Source organism: Brachyhypopomus gauderio, chromosome 16 (assembly GCF_052324685.1).
Source record: "Brachyhypopomus gauderio isolate BG-103 chromosome 16, BGAUD_0.2, whole genome shotgun sequence".
Lineage (NCBI taxonomy): Eukaryota > Metazoa > Chordata > Actinopteri > Gymnotiformes > Hypopomidae > Brachyhypopomus > Brachyhypopomus gauderio.
In genome coordinates, this window is record NC_135226.1 from 13,884,391 (window position 1) to 13,898,986 (window position 14,596).

The 14,596-nt window shown below is 47.0% G+C and overlaps 1 protein-coding gene across 3 annotated transcripts in view; it reads left to right on the top strand.

Annotated features, from left to right (window-relative positions):
• The window catches only part of egfem1 (EGF-like and EMI domain containing 1), a 53,271-nt gene that overhangs the window by 29,044 nt on the left and 9,631 nt on the right, over window positions 1-14,596 (top strand). For 2 of the 3 annotated variants that reach the window (XM_076977113.1, XM_076977114.1), the window contains exons 14-21: window positions 373-504; window positions 1,878-2,006; window positions 3,113-3,241; window positions 3,921-4,055; window positions 4,261-4,395; window positions 6,796-6,927; window positions 7,317-7,445; window positions 12,172-12,300. In XM_076977113.1, the coding sequence (XP_076833228.1) occupies window positions 373-504; window positions 1,878-2,006; window positions 3,113-3,241; window positions 3,921-4,055; window positions 4,261-4,395; window positions 6,796-6,927; window positions 7,317-7,445; window positions 12,172-12,300 (1,050 nt within the window). The remainder of the gene's footprint in view (window positions 1-372; window positions 505-1,877; window positions 2,007-3,112; window positions 3,242-3,920; window positions 4,056-4,260; window positions 4,396-6,795; window positions 6,928-7,316; window positions 7,446-12,171; window positions 12,301-14,596) is intronic. The other variant, XM_076977115.1, reaches the window with a different exon arrangement.

Below are 14,596 nucleotides of genomic sequence, written 5' to 3' on the forward strand. Positions count from 1 at the left end.
ACACACTGTGACACACTCATACCATACACCAGAGGCAGGATCCATTCAAATAGCACTATAATATAAAGTAAAAAGGCCAGGAGATATAAAAGTCGGACAGGGTCGTGTTTAAAAAACAGAGAAAGCAACAGAAGCAGAGGGTGAAATCCCAAAACCACAAAAAAACAGACAAAGGTGGATGAACAGAATAACTATTTGTTAAACAGAAAATAATTGAATGGCAAATCTCCACACAGACAGGAATTTCTCTGGAAGCTTAGGTAGTAAGTGAAGCTTAGGTAGAAGCTAGCATCTTGTTTATGTAGACTGTAGCCCACCTCTGTCTTGCTTTATATGCATATGCTTGACTGTGTATGTTTGTGTGTGTATCAGTGTGTGAGGCTGGTTCGTTCGGCGATGACTGCAGTGTGAGCTGTGGGGACTGTGCTAACGGCGCTGTGTGTGGCGAGGGCAGAGATGCCTGCGTCTGCACACCGGGCTGGACGGGCGTCACCTGCAACCAGAGTGAGTCAGCACTTTTCCCTTGACCTCTGACCTGCAGCCTGTTTCTCCCCTGGCAGGATATGTCACATTACCTGTACGTGCTGATACTGTCCTCACACCAAGTATGAGCACAATCTGTCTCATTAGCGTCCAGAAGTGCTTAAATCCAGTAGTGCTTAATTCAAGTAGTGCTTAGTAAATTAGCTTACATTAGCTTAATCTAGGTGACTTAATTAGCTTACATTAGCTTAATCTAGGTGACTTAATTAGCTTACTTTAGCTTAATCTAGTCCTCTTGCCCCAGCACTCCTGATCCAGATCATCAGCTCATTATCATTCCGTTAGTGAATCAGATCAGGTGTGTTAGAGGAGAACCATGACATGGCAACAGGCTACAGCAACACGTGGTAGTGATGTGCAGACCTGCAGGGCCTTCAGTAATGTAGCGACAATCAGGGTTGGGGTGTGAGTGCACAACTCACTGTTGCCGTGGGAGATGTAGCGTTCTCCCACCCACCCTGGAACAGAAGTTCTGTTCTGAAGCTGACCTTCACTCACAGACCCTCATCCTGAACTTCCAGCTTCTGCCAGAGTTAAGCTCCACCCCTGATCCTACGCAGCCAATCCGGGTAAACCATGAAGACATCAGCTGGGTCTGATACAGAGCTAGGCCTAGTGGGGAGTGGATTTGCAACAGGAGGCGTGTCCAATACTGTTTTTGAGGGAGGGGCCTTAGGCACACAGGGCTAACTCAACCGTAGCAAAGAAAATGTCCCTCATATCTCACACACACACACACACACGCACACACATACACACACACACACACACACACACACACACACACACACACACACACACACACACACACACACACACACACACACACACACTCTGGGGCTAAGTAGTGGTGCATTGGCTCCTCAGGGTGCTGTAAAATGCATATTTGTGTGTTAGCTGTTGGGTCACTACTCCGTTTGAAGTGGGGTTTGTGGAACAGGAGCTTCCAGGGCCGTGAGAGGGGATTATGAGCTCCAGATGGCATTCTGCTCTCTCTCTCTCTCTCTCTCACACACACACACACACACACACACACACACACACACACACACACACACACACACACACACACACACACACACACACACACACACAGAAGGTTGTTTGAGTGGCAGTGATTCATATTTAAATGTTTATCTGCACGTTTAAGTGCCTTCCTGTCTAAGTTCAGTGCTTAATAATGCTTTACAACATTCCAACCTGTACAGCCTCATTCTGGCCATCAAGTCTAGGTGTAAATCACTTTGGGCTTGGTGTAGTGTACTGTGGTGTTGGTGTAGTGTACTGTAGTGTTGGTGTAGTGTACTGTATCTGAGGTGTAATTATGCCTTCAGCGTGTGCGGAGGGCACGTTCGGTGAAGGGTGTAACGGAGTGTGCGCGTGTCAGAACGGTGGACACTGTGACGCTGTAACAGGGAAGTGTGTCTGCCCTCCAGGAGTCAATGGCCAGCACTGCGAAAATGGTACAGTCCAGCTGTTTACTTCACCATCATATATGTGATGACATTATATTTATTGATTTTATATATCTCTATTATGTATTTATTTTCCTATAATTATGGTCACATGCTTATAGTATTTTTTTAACTTCTGATTACACTATTACACTATTACTAGTACATAAATACACTGTTGTTACTTTAACATCATGTGCACATGCTAATTCTATATCACACATTTATTTTGTTGTGTTGTATATTGTTATATGGTATATGTGATTCTTGCAGTGTCAGCAGTTTTGTTTGTTTGAATAACAGCAGTGAGAGGACCTCTTCAAAATTTTATTAAAACAGAACTTAAGAACACAGAGGTTCATTCTTACAGAGCTGTAGCAGGCTGTAGTAAAGCTGTAGTAGAGCTATAGCAGGCTGTAGTAGAGCAATAGCAGGCTGTAGTAGAGCTGTAGTAGGCTGTAGTAAAGCTGTAGTAGAGCTGTAGCAGGCTGTAGTAAAGCTGTAGTAGAGCTGTAGCAGAGCTGTAGCAGGCTATAGTAGAGTTGTAGCAGACTGTAGAAAAGCTGTAGCAGGTTGTAGTAGAGCTGTAGTAGAGCTGTAGCAGGCTGTAGTAGAGCTGTAGCAAGCTGTAGTAGAGCTGTAGCAGGCTGTAGTAAAGCTGTAGTAGAGCTGTAGCAGGCTGTAGTAGAGCTGTAGCAGGCTGTAGTAAAGCTGTAGTAGAGCTGTAACAGAGCTGTAGCAGGCAATAGTAGAGTTGTAGCGGACTGTAGAAAAGCTGTAGCAGGTTGTAGTAGAGCTGTAGTAGAGCTGTAGCAGGCTGTAGTAGAGCTGTAGTAGAGCTATAGCAAGCTGTAGTAGAGCTATAGCAGGCTGTAGTAGAGCTGTAGCAGGCTGTAGTAGTGTTGTAGTAGAGGTGTACCAGGTTGTAGTAGAGGTGTACCAGGTTGTAGTAGAGCTGTAGCAGGCTGTAGTAGAGCTATAGCAGGGTGTAGCAGGTTGTAGTAGAGCTGTAGCAGGTTGTAGTAGAGGTGTAGCAGGGGGTTTGTGTGCTTTGAGGTCTAGTGTTCTGGAACTCTCTCCTCTGCTCTGACGTGTGGCGTGCGTGATGTCACCAGGATGTGCACAGGGCTATTTTGGAAGGTTCTGTCGGAAGAGATGTAACTGTCCCGGTAACGGACGCTGCCATCGCCTGTATGGGGGGTGTCTCTGCGCCCCTGGACTCTATGGCAAATTTTGCCACCTGCGTGAGTGTCCAACAGATCACCTGCTTATCAGAACTGTCACACAGTTAAGAACACTTTACACGGTTTACAACCCTTAGACCCAGACAATGTTATTGTGTGTTGTTGTTATGTATTTTTCTTATGTACGTAGTAGTTACACACAACTATGAAGACTAATCAGTGTATTCATCGCTCAAAAAGACGTTTGGTAAAAACCGATGCCCTCAACACCACGTTTACACTCACATTTTAAACGTTGCTCTGTAATAAGTCTTGATGTGAACTACCGGTGGTCATGAGATTAAAGACTAGTGGGCTGTGGTGTCTGTCACTGAGAGAACCAGATACAGAAACACAAACAGACCCGTTCCTCAGGGCTCAGTCGTGACGCTGCGCTGAAACAGTCTGACAGCAGCAGGAATGTTGCTCTGTGGGCTTGTGTCTGTGTAGAATATACTTATGATCTGTGCTTCTTCTGTGTGTGTGTGTGCATATGTGTATGTGTGTGCGCGTGCGTGTGTGTGTGTGTGTGTGTGTGTATGTGTGTGTGTGTGTGTGTGTATGTGTGTGTGTGTGTGTGTATGTATGTGCGCGTGCGTGTGTGTATGTGTGTGTGTGTGTGTGTGTGTGTGTGTGTGTGTGTGTGTGTGTGTGTGTGTGTGTGTGTGTGTGTGTGTGTGTGTGTGTGTGTGTGTGTTAGCGTGTCCGGACTGGACTTACGGTGCTGCGTGTTCTGAGGAGTGTGAGTGTGTGCGGGAGAACTCGTTCAGCTGCGACCGCGGCAATGGCACCTGCTTCTGCAAACCTGGTTACCACGGCGACCTATGCCTATCAGGTATGCTGGCCCAAAGCCCTAACCCCACAGTCATCTACCTAAAATAAACACAATGATCCACATAAAATAGAGACATACAATCATAGTTATACTGTCATCTTATTATATTTTTGTCGGTCTCTTGATTGCACGTTACAGTCCAGAGACAGAACCTCGGAGAACCTGTTTTCTGCCACATTTGTAAAAGTTTGTTGCCCTTTTCCAGAATGCAACACGGGTTTCTATGGTAGTGGTTGCCGAGAGCGATGTTACTGTACTGATGGTGTGTCATGTGACCATAAAACTGGAGAATGCCAGCAAAAGTGCCCCTCTGGGTTTCATGGAGAGAAATGCCAACTCAGTAAGATAACTGTACTTACACCTGTCTATCTCTCTGTCTCTCTGTCTGTCTGTCTCTCTCTCTCTCTCTCTCTTTGTCTCTCTATATTTCTCACTCACGAACCCACACATATTTGTATGACAACGTTAAGGAATTTTGAATCGCTCATTCGTTTGTTGCACTATTCTGCCCTCTTGTGGCTGACAATGCCAATGCAGCATGGCTTATTAAAACTAAGTCAAAGGCAATTAATAAATCAGCAGACTGATGGGGCTCAACCTAGACATCCTCATTGTCACCCCGTCTAACAGCTATTGCACTAAAGGACCACTCTCAACATAAAATATCTCACATGACAAATAACTGACAGCTCTGTGTGTCAGTAATTATAGCGTTTCGTGGTTGTGTGTGTGTGTGTTTCTCCAAAGCAGAGACAGGGAGAGAGAAAAGGATCCACCATGACATGTTAATAATGTTTCTGTCACACTGAATTGACAACCCTGTAATGATTTTTGTAGTGTCAGATTTAATAGTCAGTTTTGTGCTTGTGTGTGTCTATATGCCTGAATACTGTGTGTGTGTGTGTGTGTGTGTGTGTGTGTGTGTGTGTGTGTGTGTGTGTGTGTGTGTGTGTGTGTGTGTGTGTGTTTGTGTATTAATGTGTTTCCTTTCTGCTGGTTTGTGGAAACTTGCTGATGTGCCAGAGAGAGAGAGAGAGAGAGAGAGAGAGAGAGAGAGAGAGAGAGAGAGAGAGAGAGAGAGCGAGAGAGAGCGAGAGAGAGAGAGAGAGAGAGAGAGAGAGAGAGAGAGAGAGAGAGAGACTAGAAGAGAGCTGTAGTGTAGGCACATTTAACACACACAACTCCTCAAAGCTGCTTTATGCATAACCCTCACTGCTCTGGGGAAGAGCGGTGATACTGGTGGGATTTATTTCACTGCTAATGCGTAGGGCAGGTCTGGAGTCAGACGGCTCCATGCGTAGGGCAGGTCTGGAGTCAGACGGCTCCATGCGTAGGGCAGGTCTGGAGTCAGACGGCTCCATGTGTAGGGCAGGTCTGGAGTCAGACGGCTCCATGTGTAGCGTCCTCTGTGGACCTGAGCAGCATTAACCCCGCGTACTCCACCATCACTGTCGCTCCTTCAAGCAGAGTCGCAGGGAGACCCAAGCACGGGGCAGGGCCAGAGGCACCACTCCTACACACCGCGCCTTCACTGTGGCGCCCCCCTGTGGACAAAAGTGGGTCTTACCCAGGTCCCAGGTCAACAGCTCGCTGACTTTTGCATGAGTGCTGCTGGCCTGAGTTGCCATAGCAGAGTTCCAGCACGCAGACTCCCCCCGTGAGCCACGGACAGGGGTGAACAGGCTGCTAACAGCGACGGCGGAGACGGGCCCGGTCATTACCAAGGGCAACCACATCCCACAGCTGTAGCAACATTTCAAACTGCCTTTGCCAGAATGCTCGGAGGAGCCCTTGAGGTTGTTTCTTACACTACATGGCTTGGTCCAAGTGAGTAATAAGTCAATAAAGCCCATTCATCCGGAACACTACCCTGGCAGAGCAACGCCATCAGCAGAGGGCCATCACCAGCGTAGTATTACACCTCAGACATACTCAAAATAATCTGTTAATGTTTTATGTATATACATTAGTTCTATTGCTGCTATTATTGCTACTACTACTGCTGCTACACACACACACACACACACGCACACACACACATATGGCTGACTGATAATTTTACGCCATAATGAGTGATTGCCTACAGAACACTACCAAAATGTCTGTTTGTAAATTGCCCTGTCAGTTGCTGGTGAACAGACATACAAGAAAACACAAGTGATTCACCATCTCACCACCACCAGCCTGGCAGTCACAGCAGTGGTTCAAGTGTGCAGCTGTCTTCGTGGTGTGTTAGTGACTGATCTGTGTGTTTCTGTGACTGTGGTCCTGTGACAGGGGAGTGTGTGTGTCCGCTAGGCTACACTGGCCATGACTGCTCTACAGGTGTTTATACAGGTGTTTATATAGGTGTTTATACAGGTGTTTATATAGGTGTTTATACAGGTGTTTACACAGGCATTCTATAGGTGTTTATACAGGTGTTCTACAGGTGTTTATACAGGTGTTTACACAGGTGTTCTACAGGTGTTTACACAGGCGATCTACAGGTGTTTACACAGGTGTTTACACAGGCGTTCTACAGGTTTTTATACAGGTGTTTACACAGGCTTTCTAAAGGTGCTTGTGTGTACAGTTCACTTCCACAACATGCCAAACGCTGATCAGGAGAGCAATTAATTAGCTATAAGTGCATAAGCATATTATTACATTTAAGACAAAATATTACTGCAGCAAGTAAAACATCTAATGTAACATAATGTCTAAAATGTTCTGTGTTGTATTTACAATGTATTTACAGGATGTGCAGCTGGCTTGTGGGGTCCTGGCTGTGCCAATGTGTGTCAATGCATCAACAGTGCAGTACCATGTGACGCCAGCAGTGGGCGTTGTCTCTGTGAGCCTGGATACACTGGAGAGCAGTGCGAGCAGAGTTAGTGCCTGATTTCAACCTCAGCTCTGTTCCCTCTTTGCCTCTCTTTCTCTTTCTCTTTCTCTCTCTTAACCCATCTGCCTGCTTATCTGCCTCTCTCTCCCTCTTTCTATGTCTGATTGCATACATTCAGTATAAAACTCTTTTACAATGTAAAATGCAGATATCTTACTAGTGAAATTGCAAGTAAATGCTGCCACCTTGTGGACATGTACTTATACTACAGGCGCTAATTACAATACGTTAGCTTGGATACTTCGATAATTAATTACCGTGATCTCTTTAATCCAGGAATTTTAGAAATAATTCGAGACTATGTGAGGATACCATGTACTGCACATATACTAGCTAATACCTAAAACTACATTTCCCATGTTGCTTTATGACAGGTTGTCCTGAAGGCCAGTATGGTTTGGAGTGTGCACAAATGTGTGAGTGTTTGAACGGAGCAGAGTGTGACAATGTGAATGGAACCTGCAAGTGCACACCAGGCTGGTCTGGAACACACTGTGAAAAGAGTGAGTTCTGAGGTTAAATTTACATTTTATTTATATAAAATGGAAGAGAGAAAACTGTCAGTGTCAATCTTTCACCTGGCAGATCACCTGATTCAGGGCTGCATGAGAGAGGTGTTGTATTACCCATAATGCCCTGGAGCATCTTACTTCACAAAGAAGCTGAAAAGCTCAAAAGCTTATTTGAGTTTGACTCACCCAGAATGTTTTTATGTGTATGTGTATGTGTGTGTGTGTGTGTGTGTGTGTGTGTGTGTGTGTGTGTGTGTGAGTCCTAACTTAAGGTTCTAAAGTGAGCTTATGAAAGATGAAGGTCATTGATCTGTAGTGCACAAACTAGTGCCTAAGTGTGTTTTAAGCACACACACACACACACACACACACACACACACACACACACACACACACACACACACACACACACACACACACACACACACACACACACACAGAGTTGGATCCATGACAACATCCTTTTCTTAATGAGACAGCCACATTCAGCTGGGCTGCTTTACAACAAAACCACAACACACACACACACACACACACACACACACACACACACAGAACAGGCCATGTAAACATGCTCAGTCAATATTTCGACAACAAAAAACAAGTTAAGCATCTGCTCCAGTTAAAAAGCTTTCAAAGTTAACAGATCAAGACAGAATAAAGAGAATGTTTGTGTGTGTGTCTGTGTGTGTGTAAGCTTGACATGCCAACTTCAAGTACACTATCAATCTCTTATGCACACGGCAGAACAGATCTGGCACCTGGGCGGGTCACGGAGCTGTCACTCATGCAGTAACCAGGCCGACAGGGGGAGTGTCCCCTGGTCAGTGTTGTTTGAGTGGAGGGAATAGCCAGTTAAGAACGTGGGCTCAGGATCAGAGCACTGACACAGGACCATCTGTAATTATGTGAAAGGCATGAACTGATCTGATGTTTCTTCAAGATGTCCTTGCAATAACCAGAGCAGAATGTCCCGCTGCGTTGATTAAAGCTGCTTAGCCCTGGTCAATTTAAACTCTTCATCTATTGCCGGGGTCCAGACCATAATGAACAGAAGCCAGCAATCTGCTTGCACAAGCTCCCAGCCGAACTGTCCCGATAACCCAAAAAGTCCCGAGGTGCCAAGTAGCCGAGGGTCAGCAGATCCGGTTGGCTCCCGTTTCATGGGAGTGGCGCCTGTGTGACACGTGGGCAGGTTAACGGGGAGAGGGAGTGCTGAAGAGGGCGGGGCTTCTGCAGGAGCAGGGGTGGAGAATGGTGGGACAGGGTGGATGCTGGCGGAGAAGAATGCTCCCTTTAAACTAGACTACAACCTCCCCACCCAGACATGGTGTAATAACCTTTAAATGGGTGTGTGTCTGTGGGCCTCTTATATTCACACACACACACACACACACACACACACACACACACACACACACACACACACACACACACACACACACACACACACACACACTTTGATGTGGGAGGATGTTAGGCACATGTGGAAATTGAGATCACAGAATAAATGCTGACAAGCCCAATTTAGAACATAAACTCTCGGTAGTTAATGAGGAATAAATCAGCAGTAGCAGAGAGAGACAGGACAGTGTTGGACAGAGACATGGCAGTGTTGGACAGAGAGACCGGACAGTGTTGGACAGAGAGACCGGACAGTGTTGGACAGAGAGACCGGACAGTGTTGGACAAAGAGACAGGACAGTGTTGGATAGAGAGACATGACAGTGTTGGATAGAGACAGGACAGTGTTGGATAGAGACAGGACAGTGTTGGACAGAGAGAGACAGGACAGTGTTGGACAGAGATTGACAAGGCAGTGTTGGACAGAGAGAGACAGGGAAGTGTTGGACAGAGAGAGACAGGACACTGCTGGACAAAGAGAGACAGGACAGTGTTGGACAAAGAGACAGGACAGTGCTAGACAGAGAGAGACAGGACAGTGTTGGACAAAGAGAGAGACAGGACAGTGTTGGACAGAGAGAGAGACAGGACAGTCCTGGACAAACAGAGAGACAGGACCGTTAGAGAGAGATCAGCCAGGCTAAAGGTGTGTAAGATGAGAGGTGGGAGGAGCATAAGGTGGTAGGTTGTGATGAAGCTCACTGTCTGGCATCTGTGTTGCCATCATGGATTCTGAGTTCAGCCTCTGTTTCCACGCGCTAGCTCGGCCACCGTAACTGTGGCAAACATTCACGCTGTTGGCTCTGCTCGTGTCCCGGGGTTTTATGTGGACCCAACTGTGAGCAGATGTGTGTCTCTGTCATGCACACACTCCCCCTCCCACGTGCTATTCTGGGAAGGAGTGTCTGTGGCAGGAGCCCTGATGCCCGCTGCCACCACAACACAGCTGCACTCCCGGCTTGGGTGCCGCCGCATGGCACTGTGGGTAAACTGACCATGCCATTAAACCGGTGTGTGAGGGCAACTTATCTCTGCATACCTGCTCCATCCATCATACAGAAGAGCCGGACCGTCGCCACTAACGACCAGCAGACCCTCACACACTTCCCGAACATCACTACACCACTCCATGTCGTCTTTACAGAGGTGTGCATGAGGAGAGAGTATCTCTCTCTCTCTACCTCTCTCTGTCTCTCTCGCTCTCTCTGAGTTAAAGAGGGGAAATTCCCTGAGGCATGTCTCATTAAGTTGGGCAGCATGAGGGATAAATACATCCATGTTTTTATTAGGGTAGGATGCTTTTTAAAGAGCTCGTTGTGCACGTGTGTGTCTGTCTCTGAGTGTGTGTTCAGGCCCACCCATTCTGAGTCCTCTTACGCAGTTTTTCTTAGTAGTTTAATGGAGCTGGCAAGAAGCCCCACAAAGATCACTTTCTTTCCATTACTCCCTCTCTCTCCACCTCCTCTTTAGTTCAAACATTTATAAAACTTCACATTTTAAATCTGAAATCTTTCCAATGAGCTTGACTCCATATCCCAGAGCCACTTTAATCTCATGACTAATGCTACCCACAGGGGCCCAGAAGCCTGTGTATACAATAACACACTTCAGGTCACCTCATAACACACCTGAGGTCACCTCATAACACACCTCAGTCCACCTCATAACACACCTCAGGTCACCTCATAACACACCTTAGGTCATCTCGTAACACACCTGAGGTCACCTTATAACACACCTCAGTCCACTTCGTAACACACCTCAGTACACCTCATAACACACTTCAGGTCACCTCGTAATACACCTCAGGTCACCTCGTAACACACCTCAGGTCACCTCATAACACACCTCAGGTCACCTCGTAACACACCTCAGGTCACCTCATAACACACCTGAGGTCACCTCATAACACACCTCAGTCCACCTCGTAACACACCTCAGTCCACCTCATAACACACCTCAGGTCACCTCGTAACACACCTCAGGTCACCTCGTAACACACCTCAGGTCACCTCATAACACACCTCAGGTCACCTCGTAACACACCTCAGGTCACCTCATAACACACCTGAGGTCACCTCATAACACACCTCAGTCCACTTCGTAACACACCTCAGTACACCTCATAACACACTTCAGGTCACCTCGTAACACACCTCAGGTCACCTCGTAATACACCTCAGGTCACCTCATAACACACCTCAGGTCACCTCATAACACACCTCAGGTCACCTCGTAACACACCTCAGGTCACCTCATAACACACCTGAGGTCACCTCATAACACACCTCAGTCCACCTCGTAACACACCTCAGTACACCTCATAACACACTTCAGGTCACCTCGTAACACACCTCAGGTCACCTCGTAACACACCTCAGGTCACCTCATAACACACCTCAGGTCACCTCGTAACACACCTCAGGTCACCTCATAACACACCTCAGTCCACCTCATAACACACCTCAGTCCACCTCGTAACACACCTCAGGTCACCTCGTAACACACCTCAGGTCACATTTACATTTACATTTATGACATTTAGCAGACGCTCTTATCCAGAGCGACTTACAAAGTGCTTTGCTTCTGATCACAGAATACATCCTAGGAAATAGTACTGATAGGCCAGAATTCAAGACACCATTGAGTCAGACTACTACTAAACTACAGGAGTCAATATCATTACCTAGTGTTTTGCAAGTTAGACATTTGCCAAGAAGCACAAATAACCATAGACAGACATACAATTAAAGAACAACAGCAAGTGGTATCAGCTGAGTTAGTGCTCTGGTAAGAACTCAACAAACAGGTGAGTCTTCAGTCTATGCTTGAAGATAGCAAGATAGATAACCTCATAACACACCTCAGGTCACCTCATAACACACCTCAGTCCAGCTCAGACTGAGTATCAATATGATCTCCAGTATAATCCCAGGGTCTGCACAGTTTATAAACAGGGTGTTTATGTGTGCACACAACCCATGTCTGTATCTGTTGTTTTCTAATGTGTTACTTGACTGAAGAGGCTCCATCCACTGACCTCAGATGACCCCTCTCACTACGAGTCCACTAAAAACAGTGTTGTCCTGGGAGCAGCTGATCAGATAAAAGTCTCTGAGCCACATTTGCTCCACAACAATGTCAAAAACATGCAATATAGAACGTTTTTCAGAAAAGCAATTTAATTCATCCACTGAAATTGCATTAATGCTTGTTTTTCCTCTGTGTTTGTGTGAATGTGTGGGTGTTTGTATGTGTGTGTGTGTGTGTGTGTTTGTGTTTGTGTGTGTGTGTGTGTGTGTGTGTGTTTCAGTTTGTCCGTCTGGTTTCTATGGTCCGGGCTGTGATCATAAGTGTCTGTGTGACCATGCCACCACCTGTCACCATGAGACGGGTCAGTGTGTGTGTGAACCAGGATGGACAGGGTATACGTGCAACAAGTGTGAGTAGTGCACGCACACACACACACACACACACACACACACACACACACACACACACACACACACACACACACACACACACACACACACACACACACAAGGTTCTCAATCTAACCTTAAACCTTAATTCCTGACTCCACTCTCTGACCTGAACTAACACCATAACCTCAGGAAACTCTCAGAGATGGTCTGGCTTTCTGTTGTTGTTTTAACAACAATCTTTTGTTTTTGTTTGTCTTCATGGGGACCTGCAATTGTAACAAACAATTGAATGTTTTGTGATTTTTTTACTCTCCTCATAGGATCACACGCACACACACACACCCACACACACACACACACACACACACACACACACACACACACACACACACACACACACACACACATACACTCACTGGCGTTAAGATTGAGTATAATTTGGACAGTAATAGTGGACAGTAATTATGGTGAATTATCCTGTCTCGTTTGGAGCTGCATTTATTAATGACCCTTCAGTTCACATGTCATCACACAAAGCTGCTCACTCTATCTCCATCACACACTGGAATGTCCTCAAGCGTTTAGTGAGACTGTGTGTGTGTACACATTTCCTCTTTCTCTTCGCTGAGAACCTTTTGGCTTTGCGCTCTTTGTATGTAGGCATGTGTATGTATGTGTGTGTGTGTGTGTGTGTGTGTGTGTGTGTGTGTGTGTGTGCGTGCGTATGTGTGTGTGCGTGCGTATGTGTGTGTGTTTTATCCTGTTCTCCTGACTGGTTTGGGTATGTAGGTGTGTGGGGGGTGGTGGCTTGTGATACAGGGGGTGTGGCTTGTGATCATGTGACTGGAAGGTGTGGTTTACAGCAGAATACACAGGAAGCATTTGTGAGATGCTCCATTCACCCCAACTCCACCAGACTCTTCCTTTCATCAGCCACTCTATCCATCCATGTTCCTCATTCTTTACCTCCATCCCTTCTATCCCTAAATCCTTTGTTTGTCATCATTCTGTCTGGCTCTGCCTGAAAGCCCCATGATCGTACCTTGTACACGACTACCTGTGAACCAGTGAACTCATATTAGCCCTGGCTAGGAACACAATCACACAAATACACACAATCACACAAACTCACACAACCACATGAACACTGTTCATTCCATCTCTCCAGTATTCTTCGCCATTCACTCACTCACTCACACACACACACACACACACACACACACACACATGCTAGGTCTTTTTCAGCACCCCCCCCCCCCTGCCCCCCATCTGCCCCTCTCTGCCCCCCCTGGCCCCCTCTGCCCCCCCTGCCCCCCCCCACCCCCCTCTGCCCCCCTGCCCCCCCCCCCCCCCGCCCCCTCTCTGCCCCCCCTGCCCCCTCTCTGCCCCCCCTGCCCCCCTCTCTGCCCCCCCTGCCCCCTCTCTGCCCCCCATCTGCCCCCCATCTGCCCCTCTCTGCCCCCCCCGCCCCCCATCTGCCCCCCTCTCTGCCCCCCCTGCCCCCCTCTCTGCCCCCCCCCCCCCCTGCCCCCCATCTGCCCCTCTGTGGGTCTGAGACATCTGATAAAAGTTATAGTTGCAGTGCCAACTTAAACAGCAGCCTTTGTTTTTGTCTGAAGGAGGATAAGAGCTCTGGAGTGGAGCAGACACCACACACACACACACAAACACACACACACACACACACACACACACACACACACACACACACACACACACACAATGCTGTAGACAAGCCTAATGACAACACTCTAATTATTCTCTTTTTTCTCTAGAGTCTACAATCAACAGTCTAATTATTCTCCTTTTTTCTCAATTTTCTCTTTAGTCTGGAGTCACAGCTTATCTCTCAAACATGCCATCACTGTGAAAACACACACTCTCTCTCTCTCTCACTCACACACACACACACACACACACACACACACACACACACACACACACACACACACACACATACCCTATAGCTCTGTGTCTTCTCAGTCACCTCAGGCATGTGAGTGTGTAATACTGCTCGCTATCACTCTCTGATGTTAAAGTGGCGATCTCTAAATCCAGACTGATAGAGACACAAGTACAGACTTAGTGTTATGGCTGCATCAGTAAGTGTGTTTGCGGTATGTGTGTATATGTGTTTATGTGGGCGTGTGTGTGTACTAATACGATGCACATGGTGATCACCCCAATCTTGGCATGTCCTCTCTGACCTCCACCTACAGCTCAGTAGTGTGTAGCAGCTCGGGCGCTCGAGAAGCCCCTTACAGCGAGGAGAAGAAGCGAGAACCACAAACACACTCGCGAGTGTGTACGCGG